This window comes from Marmota marmota, unplaced genomic scaffold (genome assembly GCF_001458135.2).
Source record: "Marmota marmota marmota unplaced genomic scaffold, marMar, whole genome shotgun sequence".
Classification (NCBI taxonomy): domain Eukaryota; kingdom Metazoa; phylum Chordata; class Mammalia; order Rodentia; family Sciuridae; genus Marmota; species Marmota marmota.
In genome coordinates this window covers 84735630-84758684 of record NW_026000026.1, presented here as the reverse complement: position 1 = coordinate 84758684, position 23055 = coordinate 84735630, and the positions used below count along the sequence as shown (strand labels likewise).

General features: G+C 37.9%; 1 protein-coding gene across 3 annotated transcripts in view; it reads left to right on the top strand.

The window, feature by feature from the left end:
- Positions 1 to 14760, top strand: part of Megf10 (multiple EGF like domains 10) — a 162440-nt gene extending 147680 nt beyond the window's left edge. For 2 of the 3 annotated variants that reach the window (XM_048811821.1, XM_015486552.2), the window contains 8 exons: positions 698 to 826; positions 2920 to 3048; positions 5297 to 5533; positions 6710 to 6837; positions 7625 to 7748; positions 11572 to 11616; positions 12889 to 13095; positions 14278 to 14760. In XM_048811821.1, coding sequence (XP_048667778.1) covers positions 698 to 826; positions 2920 to 3048; positions 5297 to 5533; positions 6710 to 6837; positions 7625 to 7748; positions 11572 to 11616; positions 12889 to 13095; positions 14278 to 14468 — 1190 coding nt within the window. In that variant the 3' untranslated portion in view covers positions 14469 to 14760. Of the gene's footprint in view, positions 1 to 697; positions 827 to 2919; positions 3049 to 5296; positions 5534 to 6709; positions 6838 to 7624; positions 7749 to 11571; positions 11617 to 12888; positions 13150 to 14277 lie in introns of all 3 variants that reach the window. The other variant, XM_048811820.1, reaches the window with a different exon arrangement.
- The last annotated feature ends 8295 nt before the right edge of the window (positions 14761 to 23055 follow it).

Sequence of the window (23055 nt, the reverse complement as noted above, 5' to 3'; positions counted from 1 at the left end):
GCTTGTGCGTGTCTTTAGCCCAAGGGTCCTGGTGTTCTAAGCCTTGGAAATTGGGGAGCAGTGTGAAGACTTATTGCTTTTTTCAAAGCACCAGTGAAACACAGTTGTTTTTAAGTTAAGCGTTTAACCACGCCTCTTTGGTGAGGTTGATAATATTGTCTAAATTAATTACAGATACAGTGGACAAAACTAGTAGCAGAATTGGAGGCTTTCTGTACTACAAGTAAAAGCATGGAGATAATTTTAATATAATTAAAATAATTATATTATTAATTATTGTGACATAATAATTAATAATTTAGTCCATGGAATTTGAGACCAGGATTAAAAGTAGTTGAGTGAAGAATGAGAAAAATGGCATAGGTCACATAGCTAGTATGTAGAATACTCCACAGCTTCGATGCACAGGCTTCAAGGGATGCTATTAGAAAACATAAGTCTTGCATTCAAGGGTACCAGTGATAGTCACACTGATAGGTATGGAACTCTTCTGCCTCTTATTTGTGAATTACAACTTACTTACAAGACCCCTTCTTAGAACTTCTAAGAAGCCCTGTGACAAGCTGACATATGCACTACTGTCTTTATTCTCAAATGGTTCAGTAGCCTTGAAGTTTAAACACAACTGTGTTGGAGGCAGGAGCTGTGTTTTTCCTCAGCAGCTTTCAGACCCCAGCTATCTTCCCTCCTTGCACAGGATGTCCTCTGGGGTTTTATGGCAAGGACTGTGCAATGATATGCCAGTGTCAAAATGGAGCCGACTGCGACCATATCTCTGGACAGTGTACCTGCCGCACGGGATTCATGGGGAGGCACTGTGAGCAGAGTGAGTATGAGAGCATGAGGTCACTAGACAGGAATTCTTTCCCTTGGAATCAATTTTCCTGCATGCTTGGAAATATTAAAGTGCAGAATTATTGCAATTTTTATGTGGTTTGAGCTGATGGCTGGTTACTTACCAGCACAGGTGACTTCCCCTCCCTGGGATCCTTGCTGTTGTCTTTCCCTGCAAATGCTTCTTCTGAGCAAATTACTCAGTACTCTGGGTGGAGGAGGTGTGACTGCAAGGATGAGGACATAATTCAAATTTTCCATTCTATTCTTTCTGGCTCGCCCTTCCTCTCTCTTTTATTTTTGGAATGTGGCTGCTCAGAGGCAGTCAAGCTTGCTCCATGGCTGAGGCAAGGCCAGGCTTGAATTGGAGGTGAGGGTGTTAGATGAGGAGTGGGACTGAGGGCTCAGTACTAGCTCCAGGAGCTGGTTCAGGAACAAGGCTGTGCAAATGTTGCACCCTTTTGACTGCTTTTTCTACATGGTTCTTTTATGCTGTTTCCACTAACAACTCATCATAGTCTTAACCTTCAAGATGACATATTACCTTATTTTTTTAAATCCCACTCAGAACATATTCTATTGGAATTCCTTATCCTTGTTTTTCCATTTTTACCCCCCAGCTATGCATCTGCTCACAGGTTTAGCCTTGAACTGAGTATTTCAAATGAGCTTATCATTCCTTTGCTCTATAACTTCCATTTGGTATTTAAGAGTAAATAAGGACTGAGAACTACAGGGGGCACACTCGTATATGGTACAAGACCTAGGAGATAGGAAGAGGTGCAGGAGAATTCCTGGTCACCAGAGAGTACACTCTTAGCAAGGGCACAGCAAGGAAGACATGGTTATAGAGGCAGTGTGACCTGGAGAGGTGGATCAGCAGAGCAGGCCTTTAGCAATAAAGCATCGCTTCCCTCCACTCCACCAGCACCTCGTATCCTCTGGGCAGCAAGGTGGTCTCAGTCACCTGTGCTTAATCCCAGCTCATCTTTGCACACCTTCCCTCTAGCAAATGCTACAGGAGTGATATAAGGGTTCAAGACAGTGAGAGCCCAGTTTTAGTTTTGTATGTTTCATTTAATCATAAAGCAGATACCGAGTCACATGGTGCATGTACACCCCTCTTTGTGTATGTGTGTATATGTGTAAATTTTTAAACATAGGCATGGAAACCAGAATGGGCTCTAAACTGACCATCACTTGAATGCCAGATGACTGATTAATTAAGGTCTTATTAAATAAAAGCCTCTAAATGCTTCCACGATGACTGTGAACATCAAATTTAAATGCCTGTATTTTTGAAGACTTGTCCCAGTGCTCATTTGTAAACAGAATCCCAGTGTTTGCAGAGCCCTCAGCGAATAATAACACATTGCCCCCTGCTGCTCACTCTATGAAAAACACCAGTATTTTGTCATGAAGATTTTTAGGTTTGACTTATCTATGCTATTCTTTGAAATTCATGTATATAATAATTATTATTATATACATCATAATAATCTTACTATTTTAGTCTGACTGCAACTTGCAGAGCCAAAGTCTGAACCATTCTTTGACAAATGAAGTTCTTACCAAGAAAATTAACAAAACTGTCCTCCCCTACTTCTACTCCCTCTGATCTAAGTGAGTATGTGTATTTAGAAGGATCCTTAAATCTCCAATAAAATATATGTGTTTTTAAGGAAGCTTCTCTAGTTGGCTTCTCAGTCTAGGCCCCTTCCAGCCATAATTTTGCCTGCTAGAGTCATCTCAAATTCCTCTTTATGATTACTTTTATCTGTTTCATGGGAGTTTCACAGACTCTTTCTATATGCATCAGGGAAGTATGTGTACAGCAGCCGGAAGTGGCAGGAGCTGTAATTTTGAGTAATTCAATCTCTAGCCCTGTGCAGCCTGGGCTGTGAGACCCACCAAGACTCAGGGTCTGCTGTCCAGCTCTGGGACACCCTGAGCATTACAAGTCTGCCTGAACAGGAGCTTGCTGAAAGGACTTACCTCCTAATATGCAGGGACATTCAATAAGAGACAGTCTTGCTTCAGATCCTCAAGACTGGGGAGCCACACTGATTTTATCTCCTTTTCCAGAGTGCCCTGCAGGAACCTATGGCTATGGCTGTCGCCAGATATGTGACTGTATGAACAACTCCACCTGCGACCACATCACTGGGACCTGTTACTGCAGCCCAGGATGGAAAGGGGCACGATGTGATCAAGGTAAGGATACTAGTAAATAATAACTGCTACCTCGTATTGCATGACCACCAGGTACACACAATGGCAGGTATTTTCACTTGTGATCCAGTGTAATCCTCACTGTCTATGTAGTTACTTGCCTGGGTGTATGCTGTATTGTTGATGTCCTACAGATTAGAAACTAAATCTTAAAAGGGTTGAGTAATTTCCCCAAGGACACATAACTGGTATGTAGAAAATGTCAGTTTTGATGCCAGGTTCTGTTATTCTATAAACATTCTATCGGGGCTATGATTTTTTTTTCCAGTTTTTTTTTAATATTTATTTTTTAGTTTTAGGTGGACACGATATCTTTATTTTATTTTTTTAATGTGGTGCTGAGGATCGAACCCAGTGCCTCACGCATTCCAGGTGAGCACGCTACCACTTGAGCCACATGCCGAGCTCTTTTTTTCAGTTTTATTAAGGTATAACTAATATATGAAAAGACACACATATGTAAAGCATACAATTTGATAAAATCTAGAACATGTTTATACCCACGAAACCATCCCCATAATAATGACAAGTTCCATAGCTCAATAAGTTTCCTTGTGCCCCTTCCTGTCACTAGTTCTTGGGCCCCAGGCAATCACTAATCTACTTTCTGTTATTATAAATAAGTTTTCATTTTCTAGAATTTTATATAAATGGAATCATACTGTCCTCTATGTTTGTCAGCATAACTATTTTCAAACAAATCATGTTCTTTTATTTCTCAATAGTTCCATTCTTTTTGTTGTCAGGTAGCATTTCATTGTGTGGATAGACCATAATTTAGTGACCAATCACCTATAGGTAGACATTTGGATTACTTTCAGTTTGGGGGCTATTACAGATAAAGTTTCTATGAACAATAGCATATGTATGTATGGAACTTCATTTCTCTTGGATGAATAGTTAGGAGTAGAATGACCAAATCACTGTAGGCATATGTTGAACACTTTAAGAAACTTGTGTCTGTGGTTTTTAGCTAGGATGTGTATCATAGTCACCTGGGAACATTTCTTATATACATAGTCTCACCCGGGCAGTTCTTACTCTGGGGTGGATGGGACCTCTGAGAAGGAGCTTCTGATGGTTCTGGAGCTTCCTTCTAGGGGGCCTCTGCTCCTACTGCACACAGTGCTGTCTGGTGGCAATAAGCAGGTGGGTGGTGAAAGGCTGTGAACATGGACCGTGTCCAGGTGGTCATCTTAAACTGCAGACCATATAAGTTCCCATATTTGAAAATTTTAATAAAATAACATACATGTTCACAGTTTACCTTTGATTGTAATCACAGCTGGATGTTAGATCTCATTATCATATCATGATTACAAATGCACTGTACTCTCACTAGAACTTAGTCCTCTATGTTTCAGGGAAAATAGTTTATCGGAGGTTCTTCTCGTGTTAAGAATCATAAAGTCACAGGAGCATTTATCTAAGCAGAAAGCAGCTACACAAAGGCCACTTTCCTCATTTTAGATGATGAAACTGTAGCCTTGGAGCTAAAGGGAAAGTTCCTAACATCTGAGTCACTTTTTCAGATGTCCAATTTCTCGACTCTCAAATTGGAACCCTTAGCTTTCTCACTTGATAGAAGAACTAAGTAAAACTGAATTTTGAGTTTAATGAGTAAGGGTTATGTTATAGTGTGATGTTATCAGGTTTTATCAGGAGAAATCTTAATGTCATAGAAAATAACTTTTCACAGAACGGGATCTCTTCTAAGGTAAAAGGCTCTGGAATTAGGTCTTGGACTAGATTTATAATGGAGTTATGCTAGCTTGGAAAGAAAATTACTCTTGGAAACACCAAGGATAAATGTAATATTAAGTTAGAGAGTTGGGCATTTGTAATTTATCTCTGTATAAGGTCCATAACGAATAATAAGTAAAACAAAGCAACAATTAGATAAATTATTGTTCCAAATTAATCACCAGTTTAAGGTTTAAATTTGAAATATGTAAGAAGCTCCCAAACCCTACTGCTGAATCTTTGGTTTCAACTCCTGTCTCTTTGAGGCTTAGAGCAGACCTTCTCTGGGAACAGACAAACCAACAACATCTGAAAATGAAGAATGTTTTTCTTTTCCTGCTCTCTTTCCAGAAGTTTCCAAATTAACATTTCATGAACTGAAAATATCCAGGCATTAGCACAGTAGGAGATTTTTGTAAATAGAAATCAAGCACTTATCCTGCACATTTTCCTCTTTATCCAATTCTTTTTTTCTGTTTTTCCCTAGCTGGTGTTATAATCGTTGGGAATTTGAACAGTCTAAGCCGAACCAGCACTGCCCTCCCTGCTGACTCCTACCAGATCGGGGCCATCGCGGGCATCATCATTCTTGTCCTCGTTGTTCTCCTCCTACTGGCGTTGTTCATTATTTATAGACACAAGCAGAAGGGGAAGGAGTCAAGCATGCCAGCGGTGACCTACACTCCTGCCATGCGGGTCATCAATGCAGACTACACCATTTCAGGCAAGACTGGAGTCATGAGAGGCCTTTCACTCCTTGCAAAGTTAGGCTTCGTCCTGGGTCTTTAAAACTGGGTGTTTGGTTGTCCATTGTTTCTGTCCATTCTCCCTAGGAGGATTGCATGTTCAAAACAGATGTAAATTGCTTAGAGATGTGTTTTACATTTCAATAGCAGTAAAACCACCACCCCATCATTTTCTATGAGGCTTTTTAAATTGGGCTCATTGTGTGGTTACTTTGGATTTGGGGAATTGAGGCTTTGCTGGGCACCCAGTCCCAAGCTCTTGTCTTGTATGATAAGGGAGAGAAGGAGTCAGGAGTCAAGTTTACCAAGGTCATGGAGCAGCTCAGGGAAGTGGACCAGGTCTTGTGTCTCTGGCCTTCAGTCTTTTCTACAGTGACTTCCAGTCTCTGAGTCCACACGAGCCATTAACTGAAAACAACAACAACAACAAAAAAACCAAGTTGTATCTGAAACCATTGTTTGGTATCATCAATAATCAAGGCAGTGCTTTAGAAAGCTCTTCTAAATCTTCCTTTCTGTCACAAATCCCCATGAAGGAATGAATACATATATATAATTGACCCATTCAATCATCAAAAGAAGTAACCGTTTAAACTGAGGAATCTGAAAATGTAAAATCCTTATTAATTTTGGAGCAATTAATTAATGAAGGATTTCAGGCTGGTTACATATTTATAAATATGATTCTGGGGGAATATGTAAAGTACCTGATTTACATAGTAGTACATTTTCAGTACAGAATGATTATATCAAAATATCAAGTGTTTAATGAAGTTGACCAACTTATGTTAGATGCATGTACATCACAATGAATTCTAACCATAACACCCAAATTTTAAAAAATCAAGTGTTTAAAAATTAAAAGAGGACAGTTGGAGCAGAAGTAGTTTCAAATTATGCTGTCCCAGCTCTTACTAGCCCCAGAGCTAAAAGCAGCTGTCTCTGGATGCTTTCACACTTTGTGCACAGAGGCAGGTAGAAGGGCAGATGCCTGCTCCGTCTAGGACCCTTGCTGAGTGGGCTGGGCAGGAGGGGATGCTGCCCAGCTTGCGATATGGAAGCAGTCCAAATATTTGCTCTGTCATTTTGGTTATCTTTTCTCCCACAGATGCGAGGGAGCCTTCCATTTTTACCATTTCTTTCTCTTCTTGCAGAAACCCTGCCCCATAGCAACAGTGGAAATCCCAACAGCCACTACTTCACCAATCCCAGTTACCACACCCTTACCCAGTGTGCCACATCCCCTCATGTCAACAACAGGGACAGGATGACCATTGCCAAGGTAAGAGGAAGGGGCTCAAGTTGGAAGGCAGGCAGGGAGAGAGGAAAGGAGCAAGTTTAGTCAGGGCTGTGGTTGCACATGCTGCTCTGCTTTATATACATTGTCCAATTCCTCTAAACAGCCCTCTGAGCATGGCATGGCATCTCAGGTTTACCGACAAAATCCTATATAACAGGGAGCTTCACGCCCTTCCAGGTGGCTGCCCAGCTAGTGGGTGAGGCAGCTGCTATATGAGTCAGTCTCCCTGTCTGTACTGTTTCCATTACACCTCCTGGAAAAAAATATTTCCAATTTTAAATGAGATTTTAAAATAATGTCTCACAATGCCATTAATAAAAACATAAAGCCCTATAGCAAAATCAAGTCTGAGTAAAATCACCAACATTTTTTCCCCAACTGATTTCCTTTCAGTACCCTTTTATAGCCCCGTTCTACTTTAGTAACAGCATTTGTTTATTTGGGTGGGCTCATATGGAATTGTTAATTTTGTAAGTCAAAAAGAGTCACATAGCAACAAGCTAATACTATGTGCCAAGCATTTCTAACCACTTTATAAATATAAACTCAGTCTTCACACCAATCCTTAAATCAATAGTGATTATTGTCCCCATTTTATAAATAAAGAAACTCATGTGTGCAGAGACTGAAGCCCCAAACCCCCTAAGTGCTCCTAACCCCAAACATTTCCGTGGTGAGACCTGGGCTTGCTTTTCCTCAGACAGGCAACACTATGTTGTGCCACATTATATCTTGTCTTTAAATGTTTTATTGTTTATGTTTTTAACAGTCAAAAAACAATCAGTTGTTTGTGAATCTTAAAAACGTGAATCCTGGGAAGAGAGGCCCTGTGGTGGACTGCACAGGGACCCTGCCCGCAGACTGGAAACACGGTGGCTACCTCAACGAGCTCGGTGCGTTCACCCCATACTCCAGCAAGCTCCTTTAGCTTCTGTCATCTGAAATAGTCACAGATCTGTGTCTGTACCACAGTGATATATTAGAAACACATTAGAGAAACCACATAATTATGCCCAGCACCTGTATAGGACTTACTACCATCCTAAGTCTTCTATTTGTTCAACAAAGTTTATTAAGTTCCTACTGTGTGCCAGGAATTGATAGAGACAAATACTCTGAAAGTACTCTGACAGGTAGAACTGAGAGTAACAAGTACTGGTAGTTGTCAGATGACAGCGTTATCATCATCTCCATGTGAAAGTTGAGAAACTGAGTCATAAAGGGGTTGAGGAACTTGCACAAGGCCTGGTGGCCTGTTAAAAAGTTAGAGCTGGTTTTTCAATACTGTTCCCTTGGTGCCAGGCCATGTGCTCCTCTTTGTTCTCTTTTAATATTGGGCATCATGCTCAACATCCCTCCCTCTTTCAGGTGAGGAAACAGATACCAACTGGAATAGAATCAGTAGTCTTCAAATTTTTGCAATCAGGTCCCTTTATATTCTTAAAGATTATTGAGGCCCCCAAAGTGCTACCATTGATATGGGTAGTCCATGGTTGACCAGATCCATTGTTAAGGCTGAACATCATGGTGGAAGGGCAGAGGAAAGCTGTCAGCTCAAGGCAGCCAGGAAAGGAACCGGGAGGGATTGGAGCCATGGACAAGGACAAGATAGAGGGCAAAGTCATGCCTTCAGCGACCTACTTCCTCCAGGCACACCCCACCTGCCTACAGTTACCAGCCAGTAGTCCATTCAAATTTTTATTTCATCAAAGGGCTTAACCCACTGATGAGGTTTTAGCTCTCATAATCTAAGCATTTCACCTCACCTCTGAATATTCCTTCATTGCCTAACATGAGCTTTTCAGGACACATTAAGATGTATACCAAAACATTAACTTATTTAAAATAATAATATCTCTTTTTGTGATTGTGTAAAGCATGTTTTTAGGAAAAATGGCATTTTCAAAAACCCCTCAAATTAGAAAGCCAGCACTGTTTTACATTTTCTAAATCTCCTAGATGTCTGGTTTAACTGAAAAATATCTAGATTCTCATCATTTTCTACATTTGGTCAGCTGTGATCTCACACCTTGCATAGCTTCTGGAAAACTCCATTGTACACTTGAAAGAGAATTGGAGTGAAAAGGGCAAATAAAATCATTATTTTATTATGAAAATCATTTTCATCAAGTGAAAACTTTCATCAAGTTTTCATCATCTGAAAAGGAGTTGGGAGTACCTGGTCCACACTTAATGAGCTGTGATTCACAGTTTCCTGGAAACTGTGGTACAGTTTCCAATATGTGTGTGCATTCCTTAGTGGTAACAAACCTTTTCTCATGTATTTATTTGGTGGTAGGGTTGCCAGAAAGCCCAGATGAACAACAAATATATTTTTTTTAGGACAAATGCATCACAAAGATTGCATGTAACATGCTTTTGTTTTGTCAGATTAACTGATTTACCTAGTAGTGCATTTTCAGTAAGAATGATTATATCAAAATATCAAGTGTTTAATGAAGCTGACCAACTTTATGTTAGGTACATGTACATCACAATGTGATATACATCACCTTGCACCTCACCTTGCACAAATCTGGCAATCTTACTGGGCATGCATTCCAGAAATCTTGTTCTAAAGGTGCATGAATTGGGAAGCACAGAGGGTTTGACTCTATTGTCCAAAATTTCAAAGAAGGTATGGAAGACAGCTAGGGCTCAAAGTTGGTTATTGCTTCTCTGTGAACGCTGAATGTAGGAACCAATCCCTGTGGGCTCAAGGATGCCTCTTACTGTAGAAATAGAAATGTTTCAGTAGAAAAGTGAGTGCAAATTTTTAACTTTCATCTGCATTCTATACCAATATTATCAATAGCTTTGTATTTCTAGACACAGTACAATTATACATATATCACATTTATATTATGCTTATTGGTAAAAATCATTTAACATTAAAAGAGATTTTTAAATGTCTAAATTATAATTTAGTCCAAAGAAGTATATGAATTGATATTCAGTAAGATGCCAACCAATGGCAATGAGGAAAAAGGTCCTTTTGTTCTGTTTAATTACTGTAATAACTTCACTGGTCCTATAAACATCTCTCCTTTCTGTCTCAGTAACACCTTAGGGACTAATTGTTGGGAACATACTGTCTTCACTGAAAACTCTGGATCTATGGAGCACGCATCTGGGGGATTGGTACATGTAGGCGTTTATGAGGAAGCCTGCCTGCTCCATTGTAAAACAGCTCAAGGTCATACAAGTCAGTGGAGAGAGAATCTTGCTGGGTGGCTGGTCTCACAGCTTCAACTCATTCCCTTGTTTTCTGTCCACTCCATGCTGCTCTTCTGTCTCACTCCTTGGGAAGTCTAGCCACTGCACAGCTCAGACCAAGATGGACAGCTAGTAAGACTTTCCATAGTTTGGAGATGGTCAGGGAATTAGGGAAAGAATAACAGAGCTCCCTGTTATGGCAGCTCTGAGGCCACAGGCCCTGCCCCTTCCATGGGGGTCTCTCTACAAAGTCTGGAAGCCCCCAAGATCACCCTCACTTTTAAATCCAACTGTAAGTTTACAGGTCACCAAGTTTATCCTTCAGGTCAATAATTTGCTAGAAGTATTCACAGAACTCACTGAATGCTCTTATACTCAGAGTTATAGTTTATCACAGAATATGGATTAAAATCAGCCAAGAGAAGAGACCCCCTGGGGGAGAGTTCAGGAAAGGGCAAAGCAAGATGGTATCATTTCTTCTTTCCCAGAGGAGTCATGGACAGGGCTAACTTTTCCTGGCAAAAATATGTGATCATATACACAGAGTATGGCCAAGCAGGGAAGCTCAACCCAGTTCTGGTATCCAGAGATTTTGGGGGCTTGGTCCTGTGGATATGATCACCTGTGCATGTGACTGATCTTTTGGTTTTCACCCCTCCAGAGGTCAAGCTGATGTCACATGATCCAACCATATATTACTTTGTTAGGCTATCTAGTGTAATCCCCATGTAAGCAGAGACACTTTTATTGGGCAGGATAATCCAAAGACATAGGGATCACCTCCCAGGAGTTAAAGGCAAAGGTCAGACCTCTCTTTTGGTAAAGTTAATTCTTTACTATAAATCCTTCTAAACTATCTTCCTATATAACCCTGTAAGTCTCCCACCAACCAGGAGCCAGGCTAGACTCTTTATAACCTAGAGAAGAAAGTGTTCCCTTGTCTTATCCTACAGTCATTGATATTACACATACCCTCTTCCTTAAGGGAAGCCTCCCTCTTTCTTTACAGAAGCATGCCTTGCTCAGTAGCCATTACCATCAGAACCTGAGTTTAACATCACACTAAGAGATGTATGCACAAGCATCATTTTCTTAAAACTCTCAATACTTATGTGTAATGCTCATCACAAGTCATTACTCTCTGCTTTTAACCTAAGTCCATAACATTCTTTAAGAGATTATAGTGGAAACAATGATATAGCTGAATAATGGTTACTGGGAAAACAATTTGAAAACTCTCAGAGCCTTGAAAAAGCTGCCCTTGGGAGTGAATTCTCAAGTTTTAGTCTTAGCTGTGTCTCTACTATGCAACCTTGAATCAAGAATATTCGATCATCTCTGTGCCTCAGATTCTGCTGAATCAGTAGCTTTTCCCTAAGTCCTTATAAATAAACAGGTGAATGTCAGATATAGGTGCACACCCTGCACCTTGTGTTTGGAACATTAGATGGTTTTTTTTCTTCCTTTCAGTGTTTTTTTTGTTTTCTTCCTTCATCATAGGTGCTTTTGGACTTGACAGAAGCTATATGGGAAAATCCTTAAAAGGTATGGTATATATTTGGGAAATATATATATATATATATCAACCACAATTTAAAACACCACTTATCTCAATGACTGAAATCCTTTTCTAAACAAGTACTAGGGTAGAGATAATCTAGGATTGTCACTATGTAAATGATTACGCCACCTATTTTACTCAGTTTTGCATCACTGTGACCAGAAGAGCTGACAAGAACAACATAAAGAGGATAATTTCTTTTTGGCTTATGGTTTCAGAGGTCACAGTTCACAGATGGCCAGCTCCATAGCTCTGGGCCCAAGATGAGCATCATGGCAGAAGGGCGTGGTGAAGGAAAGTAGCTCAGAATATAGCCATCAGGAAACAGAGAGAGAGTTTAGCTCACCAGGGACAAAATATGAACCCCAAAGGCATAGTCCCAGTGACCTATCTCTTCCAGCCACACCCTACCTAACTAGAGTTACCACCCACTTAATCCAAATCAGTGGATCAATTCACTGAATAGGTTACACCTCTCATAATCTAATCATTTGACCTGAGTGTTCCTGTGTCATCTCACTCATGAGTGTTTGAGGAACACCTGTTATCTATCTAACCAATAACACCAAAACACAAACATGTTTGACTGACATCAAAAGATGATAATAGGTGAATCTTATTAAAGTTTTAGGGAACAAAGTTTTCAGTTTGCTGAGGAAATACTCATTTTTCCTTTGGAAAAATATGAATGATTGGGAAAAAGATGTAAAATAGGAAATATCCAGGAAAATAAGAAGAGATCAGTATGGTTATATGTCGACTAAGATCTGCTCTTCAGGATGAGCTTGAGAAATATGGCGCCCAGTACTGAAGTCTTAACAGGGCATCTTCACAGCACGAATCCCGTTCTCATCATGATAACAGAACCTTCGCATACTCCTGTGGTCTTTCTAGAGTGAAGCTTTTGAAAATTCCTTTTGAAAAATCCAAAGGCTTTAATCAGTAAATTTTCTTTTAGTGAATCAAAATGGGATTGATAATATTTAATTGTGACCATCAAAATGAAATCCAGTCCATGGTATTTTTATTGGTATTCCGCTTGGAGATGAACCATATTACTTTATAGATGGGTAATGTTATAACAAATTATCTCAAAAAATAAGTGGAAAATGTACAGCATTATTTTCAGTAGATACAATTTTAGAAACCTCACTTTAAAGAAGAAAAAATAATCTGCCCAAGTAAATTGTCACCTAGAAATGATGTTTCCCATAAAACAGAATTTACCTTTTTTTCCCTTTCATTTCTCTTCATAGATCTGGGAAAGAATTCTGAATATAATTCAAGTAACTGCTCCTTAAGCAGTTCTGAAAACCCTTATGCCACTATTAAAGATCCACCTGTACTTCTCCCTAAAAACTCCGAGTGTGGTTACGTGGAGATGAAGTCACCAGCACGAAGAGATTCCCCGTATGCAGAGATCAATAACTCAACTTCAGCCAATAAGAATGTCTATGAAGTTGGTGAGTTCTCCCAACCATTGAAAGAACTGCGTGCATAAGAATTGGGGAAAAATTGTAAGTGGCCAATATTTTAGATGCAACCTGTGTTTGCAGTGTTCATATTAATTGATGTCAAATGAATCTTTCCGGGAAAAAAACATTTAGCACATTTAAAGTAATTTTCCTTTTCTTCCAACTGGTAATCCAGGGTAAATATTTTACCATATATGTGGAATAGAATATGTATCATATTAACTAATGTATTGAGTTAGCTAAAACAAATAGTTCAAATGGATTAAGACAGAGGCTTCTATTTCCTGGTTTTATTCATTATATTAATATAATGATTTTAGCAGGATTGGAACATTTTATTTTAAACTTGTATGATTTATCAGTAATATTCTCAGATGTGACTGGTACAAATTAGTAGGAATTCAATTTAAAATTATAAGCTATTTGGGTTCCCCTTTGTGAATACCATTTGGAAAAAGATAAAACAACACAGCCACTACTGGCTAAATAGTAAAGCTATATATTTTAATTTTTTTCCTTTTTTTCTCTCTTTCATGGTATTTATGACTTTGAAATAATTTTGTATTACTTGCAAATGAATTGTCCAATTTGAGACTAATAATTGATTTTATGTCATAGACACATCATCAAAAAAGAAAAACAATTTGTTTTTAAGTAATAACACAACTTTTTAAAATAGAAACTGTAATGAACTGAATTTATTTTTAAGTCAATAATAATTCCCCTTTAAATGATCCCAAAAGCCCACCACAGTAGGCTATGAACTCATCTCAGAGGTTGAGTCTTGAGGCCTAAAGTTGTGAATATATTGACTGTTTCCTTGAATTGAGTTAAACTCCAGGGACCTTGGTCTTCTCACCTGTAGAATCAGGGGTTTGAACTAGATTATTCTTAAGGTGGATTTTTAGACAATGGCTTATATCCAAGATTTCTGTGTATTCTCTCTATAACTTCACCCCAACCACATCCTCGTCCTTTTGTTCTGAACACCATTTGTGTTTGTCAGTTGATCCAACAACTACAAAGCTGCTACCCTATGTAAAAAAGATCAGATTTTTAAAACTAGTATTTTCTTATACTTTTATGAAAGTATCTTGTGTGTTTGATATTTGCAAGAAGTGCTATATTTTTTTAAATGCCCCTTGCTAATAAATTAATGTGTTATTGCAGAACCCACAGTGAGTGTTGTTCAAGGAATATTCAGCAATAATGGGCATCTCACCCAAGATCCATATGACCTCCCAAAGAACAGTCACATCCCTTGCCATTATGACCTGCTACCAGTTCGGGACAGTTCATCTTCTCCCAAGCGAGAGGACAGTGGCGGCAGCAGCAGCAGCAGCAGCAGCAGCAGTGAATGACACCACAGGACCACTGAACAACTGCTGGAACCCTTTCCAGAACTGCAGTTCAGTTCTCCATCCTCGAGTTTGCCACCTTTGGTGCATGTTAATGAACTTGGTAGGCAGTTGTTGGACATGAACCAGAAAGCTCAAGCTGAGGCTGATACGGATCGTAGGTACTTTCTGTACAGGTGACTTGGAAGGAGATAGTGACATGATTAGAACTGCCGTTAGTTTTAGAACTGCACTCACGAGGCATGGATTATTGTAAGGCATTGGCTAAAAGCATGGACTTACAGAACTCCTTTGACACATGGGTTGCAATGGACACTGGTATTATTGCTTGGAAATTTTAAATATGTTTTCTCATTTGCATTATAGAACGGTAACTAGGATTGTGCAGTTTATCATTAATTTGCTTCAGAAAAGTGGGAATCACTAAACATACAGAAGACAAGGGGCATACGATTGAGTCTTATTGCTTATTTCTTTTCTGCTGGACTCAGAATTGTAGGGATTGTATTAATGGAGTAGGAAAGCTCTGTCATGTGGCAGGACTGTATACACTTTGAACACTAGAAGTGGATAGCAAATGTAAGTATGAAAGCTTTAGCTTTTTTGGAATGAGAATTATTTTAGAAATAGTAGAAGTATTGACAGAAGTCAACACACAGATATTCCAGGTAGAGGTGGTCTGTTTGACCCTTGACCCACTTTAGATCCATGACATTATTCTCATCACTCTTCCCATCACACATAGTCACCACCTGGCATTCATAACATATCAGTAATTATTTCATAAACATAGGAATGAAATAATTTTATTTTTGACAGACTGGATTGAATGAGTGTGTAATGATTGGTAAAGGTTGTAAATTTTAAGTGTAAGAAGATGCTTAAGTTTTATAAACCATTAGTAATACGTGCTGTAATATAGAATTAGCAGAAAGTTTTGATTAATTTTTCCCCAGAAGTGACCGAATATTTTTGTGCATATTTGAAAAACGGGCACTTTCCTTTTATTAATTTTTGATTTAGATAAACTATGCTTAAGCTGGTCTTTTGCATTGCTAATGTGATATGTACCCCATTTTTCATTAATTTTGTATTTTCATTAAGTTGTATATTCCACGTTTTGTAGTGTTTGGATTGTTAATGAAAAAATATTATATGTTCATTGTTTTTTGTATCATTGCCATTCATCTTTTGCTTGATAAAGTGTATTGCTTTTTTCTTTTGGAGAAAGGAAATGAGAATATATCATTTCAATCTATTAAAACTGGTCATTACTAAAAGTATAGTAAACTTAGGTGAATGGTTTTTAATGGAAATAGAGAAGCTTTTAAATATTACAAATGGAGTTCCTTTTGATCGGTTGGTTCTCTGAGTCTTAGTTAAACCAGGGGGAAGGGGAGCAGTGAATACTACAGACTAGTCTTACTAAAGACCTCCATTGTGGTCATCATATAATTTACCATCCAAAATGGGACACTTGAGAGTAAATTAAGGCATTATTAGAAATGCTTCTGTATTAGGCTTAAATCTGAACTGTTCCAGGCAAACCAGAATAGATGTTCATCTTGTGCAAAATTACTCAGTAACACTTTTTACTCCAAGGTAGTTGTCTTGTAAGAGTGCCTATATGATGCAGGAAGTCCAGTTTCTCTTTCATTAACCTATAGGAGTAAGTAGATGGGATGAAAGGCTGAATGAGGAAGCAACTTCATAAGAGGAATTCAGTGGTCTTCAATCCTTTAAGACATGACACTCTGTCTAAGTCACTTGATTATTATATATTATGCACCCCTTCCACCAGTAGTGTCCTTAGGCATTGTCCCTGAAAGTTTTGGAGTTGGAATATCAGCTATTGCACGCCACACACCTGCGTCTGGGATGGTAGTTTGGTCAGATGGATAACACAACAAGCACACGTAGGACACTCTCTCCTTTGATTGCTGTTTCCTTTAACGAACCCTGAAGTTAATTCATGGAAATAAGAAATTGCCTGGAAAATGACTTAGAAACTATTTGTTCCAATTGTTTATCACTGGCTGATCTTTGACTCTGGGGATAGGCATCGAATCAAAACACGTGTAGGTTAATAGCCACAAGGAATCCTTTTTGCTAAATAAAAAAATAATAATAATAAGATATTTCCCCCCTTCTTTTTCTTAAGGATTGTCTCTTCAGAGTTGTAAATTTCAGTTTCCCCATTATTCCCTGGAGATAGGTAAAACAAAACCCTACTTCTTTTCTCATCCCACTACTAAGAAAGGAAAGCTTCATGTGCAAAGGTAATAGCAACTTACGTAGAGACTAGACAACAGGTGTGTACTCTAAACGCTGCCTGGTGCCTGAAGTGTTGTGCTGCAGCAATTCTCATTCATCAGAATTCACTCAGAAATTTTCAAACATCAGAACACATTAGCACTTTGGATATTACAAAACTATATATTATATTTGGAGTGGTTGAGAAGTAAAATTTCTAGATATTTTGTTATAATTTCTCTCCTATATTCTGTGGCAGTCAAAGCACTGAGACAGTTTGGAGATACTTTGCAAAGGCCAACCATATAAGAATGTGAGCCAAAGTATTATTCTTTCCCTAGAAGTTGATATCTCAGACAATTTGTAAATTATTTATGTGTATGTATAAATACATAAAAACTTTCCCAAATGATAACTCATATGCTTTCTTTAATAAGGAAAATATGTTATTTGTGGTTAATTTTATGATGATAAGGAAAATCTCACATTTATTTATAGTGTTTGATATCAATTCCTCTCTCATGACATAGTAGTAACGTTAACAAGAGTTTAATGTGTTTAGCATTTTCTTTATGATACCTATATTCACCAATTTTAAGCAAACCAACCATATGCTTTTATAATAGAGTAGTATAACCTGTCTCAACTAAATTCCTGAGTGGTATGTATGTTGTGGGAAATGCAAACAACTTGACGAAAATGTGGTCATTTGACCTCAATGTAGACATTTGACCTCAATGACACAGGAGTAGTCCGTTCTTGGGATTTTTTTAAACTTAAACATTCAAAAAGTTGAACAAGAGTATTACAACTCCTTTTATAATTCCTATATATTACAAGTCACTTACAAGACAAAATAATTTTAAAAGTTGTATTTTCGGTTTGTGTTATTTAAAATAGCAAAATTTCAATCTCTGGGTAATGTGTCTATTATTCAAAGTAAATATTGAAGAGATATTTTGCTCATAAAGGCTCTATGTCATGGAAGTGTACATAGATATACAAGTATGAATCACAAGGTGTGATGGACGCCTGTTTATTAATTGAAGATGAACAGCAAGCTACCCATTTAGAGTCTCCTTGTTATTGGTATCTTGACACTGAGTCTACTTACTCTAGTTCTATATTTAGTCTAGGCTTCATTTTGATATGACCAAATTACAATATGTATTTTTAAAAGGAAAAAAACAAAACAAAAATACATTAGAATTTACTTGATAACAGCAAACAAAATGCTTTCAGTATTGAAATATCTCTATTTTCCAAAGATGATAAACTTTCATCAGAATTAGTTTACATCATCATTTATATCACCAAATGAGTTTATAGATTAATGCAATAAATTTTCTATAAAAAACTGTAAAGTAGTGTTTATTTCTATATATGATTCTATTATTGATTAATGAGAAGAAAAGATTTATGATCTTCCTGGAAAAGTTAATATTTTTTTCATTTGTGGCCCCATAGCACTTTACATATTTATTTTTTAAAAAACAGTAGTGATTTATTGTACTTAATTTCTAATGTGTATGCTTTTCCTTTAGATTACTTGTTCTTTAAGGACAGAAGTAATTTTTACTAACCTATGGATCCCTGGTTAGTGGCTGAGTCAGGTCTTTTGTAAATAGCTTTAGGTTATCTTATGTGAATTTGTGTTTGAAATCTCAGTGCCTGTCAATACTTTCATAAATAATTAAAATACTTTGAAGCATTCACTTACAGCATTGTGTTCTAGGGGCCAAATATGAGTAAAACATTGTTTCTTCTCTGAAGAACTGTTTATTTACTTGGGACCTGAGTGCTAAGCACATTTGGAGATTCAGAGAGAGATATATAGGAGCTATGTTTAAGCCACCCATTATTCAGTCAGGAAAACGGAGCATCTTACTAAGCTCATGGCTCTAGTAAGTTGCTTAACATCTGAAGGCCTTGGTTTATATATTGCAAACAATAGTACCTATTTCATAGGATTTTGTGGGGATTCAATAAATTTGTACCTTCAAAACACTTGTTTCAGCACCTTGCACATAGTTGACACCTAGTAAATGTTAGCTAATATTACTTTTATGAAAAATTATCTAATAATATGAGCCAGTTTGCCAAAATTGGATGAATGATGAGGCTGGTAAGTCAGAAGCGAGCATTTAATGAATATTACAAAATATATAATGTGTTCATATGACCCCATCCTGATCTATTTTTGTAGTATTACAAAATTCCACACATATTTTATTGCTACAGAAGCAATAATAGTATGATTTCATCTTGTAATAACACATTATCTTTCTAATGCTATTAAAACATATGGATGTGGTTTCTGGGAAGATGGTGACCTGGATTCACATACCTATCCTTGCAAATACAACCATCCAGAAAAAGTTGAGGGCTGATCTTGGCAACCTGAAGACTTTCCATATACAGTGAGACATTAAGTCCTTGAAAGAGGATGCTAGTGGGAAGTAAGAGGGTACCAATTGCTGGCAGCTGATGTAGGGTGGATTACGGAGGCAGTCTGTGGGGAGAGCCAGTTGACATGGGTGGAGAAAGTAAGGGAGGAATGTCTCTGCCATTTGTGTTCTGCAGCAATGACAGAGGCTAACTGTCCTTTGGGTTATCTTAGACATCTTAGGAGGGGTAGTTCCCACCTGGGCTGGAGGTCAGCTTATCCTTACTGGATATGTGAATGGAGAAGCTTTCTTACACTTACAAAGACAAAGGAATTAAGCTGATCATACCTACCCTGATTGTTGATACATAAGAATTGGAGGATCCACAGAGGGGTTGAAATCCACAATGCTATCCCTATGAATAGGCTGAGAAGGATCAGAAGACTATGTGAACATGGCACCTAGACAGAAGGAAAAGAGAACCAACTAGAAAACCATAAAGGGTCTCTATTATGGAGCAAATATAGAAAATGGAAGAAAATCTAGATTAAATGTGATTTAAAACTTGAATAAAGGGATTGAATTATAGGACCAGAGTTTCCTGGAATTAAAACATAATGATTTCCCATTTTAAATAGTCATTAGAGGAATGTAAATGCAAAAATAGCATGTTAATTGCTGAGACTGAATTTGTGTTTTAGAAGATGAAATGTAATCAGGAGTTAACTTTCAAAAAGGGAAATCATGGGCGGAAAAAAAGCCTAGTTCAAGAGTACCCATATACAAATAATTGCTGATCCAGAAGAAGAAAAAGGGAAACATAGAGAAGTAGTAATGAAAGAAAAATAGAAGAAACCTTTCCTTATGTGCATCTCAGATTTTTAGATATAAAAGGATCTACTAGGAAAGATACGAAAGAAAGATACATCTTGGTGAAATTTCTAAATTCTAAGAATAGAAAAACTTAAACTCATACAAGCAGAATCAACATATTTCTTAAAAAGGAAAGAAAGTTAGATCAAAAGGAGAAAGTATAGAGTTGGAGCATGAATGGGGAGGAAATACTGGTAGGGAAGGGAAATGACTTCCTGAAAAATTGAGTTGTTGCTGCTCTCCTGTTGCACCATCAGCTGTCCCTCTTCCCAAGACATCCTGGCCACCTGTCAGCAAGTGGTTTAACAGCTCCCACTCAGTTTTGCTTTAAATCTTTGACTCAACTAGTATAGACCAGGTAGAGGCCAGGCCCACATGAAAAGGGGAAAAGGAGCCAGTGAGGTGGACTGGCATGGGATAAGAAGCTAAAAAAGCAGAAGCACCTATTTATCATGCTTTGCTGAATTGCTATTAGGGAGATAGCAAAAAGGGGAAAAAATCAAGCACAAAATTGGTAGAAGCCCTACACAGCTCTTGGCTTATGACACATTATATTTCCTCCGATGTTGATAACTTGAACTTCTTACTGACCAATATGCAACAGAAAAATCAAATAGTCGACAAAGCATCTACTCTGTCAGGGTATATTTGATGATTAGGAGATGATGTTCAGGTTTATAAGATAAGTGATCTTTAAATGCCTGAAAGCAGAACTTTTTCCATTAATATCTTGTAACCTCCACTGAACACTGCATAACCAGAGAATATGCCACTCAACTATCATTGAACCTCTATTTCTTAGCCTTCTAGCTAGCTGTACTGGTCAGTTTTGCTTTAGCTGCAACTTGGACATTAGGACAAATAGGAGAAGTGACCGGAACAGTGTCCTCTCTCGAGGTCCAACCATGATCAGGGCCTTGAGACATTGCTTCCCAACTGTTTGGAAGAGAACAGTGCCATGTTGAAATTAAGGTGAAGAATTGGGAGACTTTAGACTATGGCCAAATTCCATGGACAGACAAAATAGCCATTACATGCAGGTTTGGAAGCTCAGCACTGGCTTCCATGATTGAGTTCTGCCAGTCATGGTACACCACAAAGGCCTAGGAACAAAGCTGAGTGAGTACTTGTCATCACATCCCAATGTTGGGAGTCATGTTGTAAGACTGATTTGTTTATTAATGGGAAAGAGATCATCTTTCTTAGCACCTATTTTGTGTGTATGGCTGATAAGCCTGGCATGTAGTCTGGTTTGTAGCTCAGTGGTAGAGCTCTTGCCTAGCATGTGAGAGGCCTTTCAAAAGCAGAATGAAACCAAATCAAAAAGAAACCTGTCTTGACAATAGGAAGACTAAATACAATAATGAAATTAGCATATCAACATACAAATGTAGAAGAAAGCCAAAAATATTAAGTGTTGGCCTTAGAATAAATACTTGAGTTTTCTGTGTAACAGCAACAACAACAACAAAAAAAGGGTTTTGGTTCTTTCGGGATGCTAATGTTTTATATATTAATAAATATCCCAAAATTGATGAGAATTTAATAATTCAAGATAATTCTTGAGTGGTACACATCTAAAGGTACAAGAACTGTTTATGTTTCACATTTATACTTTGAAGGGGACATATAAAATAACTACTATTGTTTTTAAAATAAAAGTAAAAAATATAAAATTTAAAAAATCCCCACGTCTTGCTTATACAACCATGGGTTCTAGTTATTATCATTTAAAATTTTTTTCTTTTATTGTCCCCCAAAATATTGCCTTTGAAATTAAGAAACTAGTAGAGACCAATGCACTTCAATGTGTATATCTATAACTTTAGAACTCTTGAGCAGGTAGTGAACAGAGAATAGGGTCCATATAAAGTGAAGGTGGGGGTAACTGGTACCCAGGTGGGAGTTGAACTATAGTCTCTCTTTTTTTTCTGGGGGGTTTTGAACTCAGGGGCACGCAACCACTGAGCCACATCCCCAGCCCTATTTCATATTTTATTTAGAGACAGGGTCTCACTGAATTGCTTAGCGTCTCGCTTTTGCTGAGACTGGCTTTGAACTCAAGATGCTCCTGCCTCAGCCTCCTGAGCCAGTGGGATTACAAGTGTATGCCACCATGTCTGGCTTGAATTATAGTCTTGTGTGTGTGTGTGTGTGGTGCTGGGGATTGAACCCAGGGCCTTGTGCAAGCGAGGCAAGCACTTTACCAACTGAGCTATATCCCCAGCCCTTGAAATATAGTTTTTAATATGAAAAAGGAAAACATCAATCTTGGATCGTGCTTTATCATCCCTTCTTGAAAAGTCTTCCCTGACCACTTGTGTGGTATAAACACCCTCCTTTCTTCTACTACCTGCTTGATCATCTTCATGAGCTTTAGTATCTGAAGTCATATTATTTCATTATTTTATTCATTTTTTGTTTATCTTGACAACTAGACTAAAAGCTCCACAAGTGAAAGATTTTTCTTCTGTATGGCTCACTGCGTTCCATTCCACCAGAGTACTCAATAGTGTCTGGCACATCAGTTACTCATTAAATGCTGATTGAATGAATGAAGAGTGCCTTCCATCTACTTCATTGGTGCCAAGTTGGCTTTGCTCTTCCTCAGCATCCTTAAGTGACTTAAAATTGTGTTCCTTCCTGCTCATCCTATAATTGTAATAATTCATGATGATAGCAGCAAGTGGAGAAAACTGGGAATCTAAGGGGTGTAGAATAACAAAAACTTATTAGTCTAAGCAAAATGTTTTCTTCTTTTACTTAAAAGCTTAAGTCAGGTCTTTGATACTTATCTACAAAGTATACATTTATTTACTAAGAAAAGATGATAGAAACTAGATCCCTCTTTTTTCTTCTTTTTTTTCCCCCTAAATATAACAGTATGTTTTTCTTTTTTCTTTTCTTTTTTTTTAAATTGAGATTCCAGACTAAAAATTATTTGGCCCTGGAAGAGTCCTCCTCTTCAGTGGCTTTCCTGAGAAATATTGAATTGGAGGGTGACTTTATTCAAGGTCCCTAGGCTGTATTTAATATAGAAAAACTCTTAGCACAAGAATTTATGAATTGCCATTCAG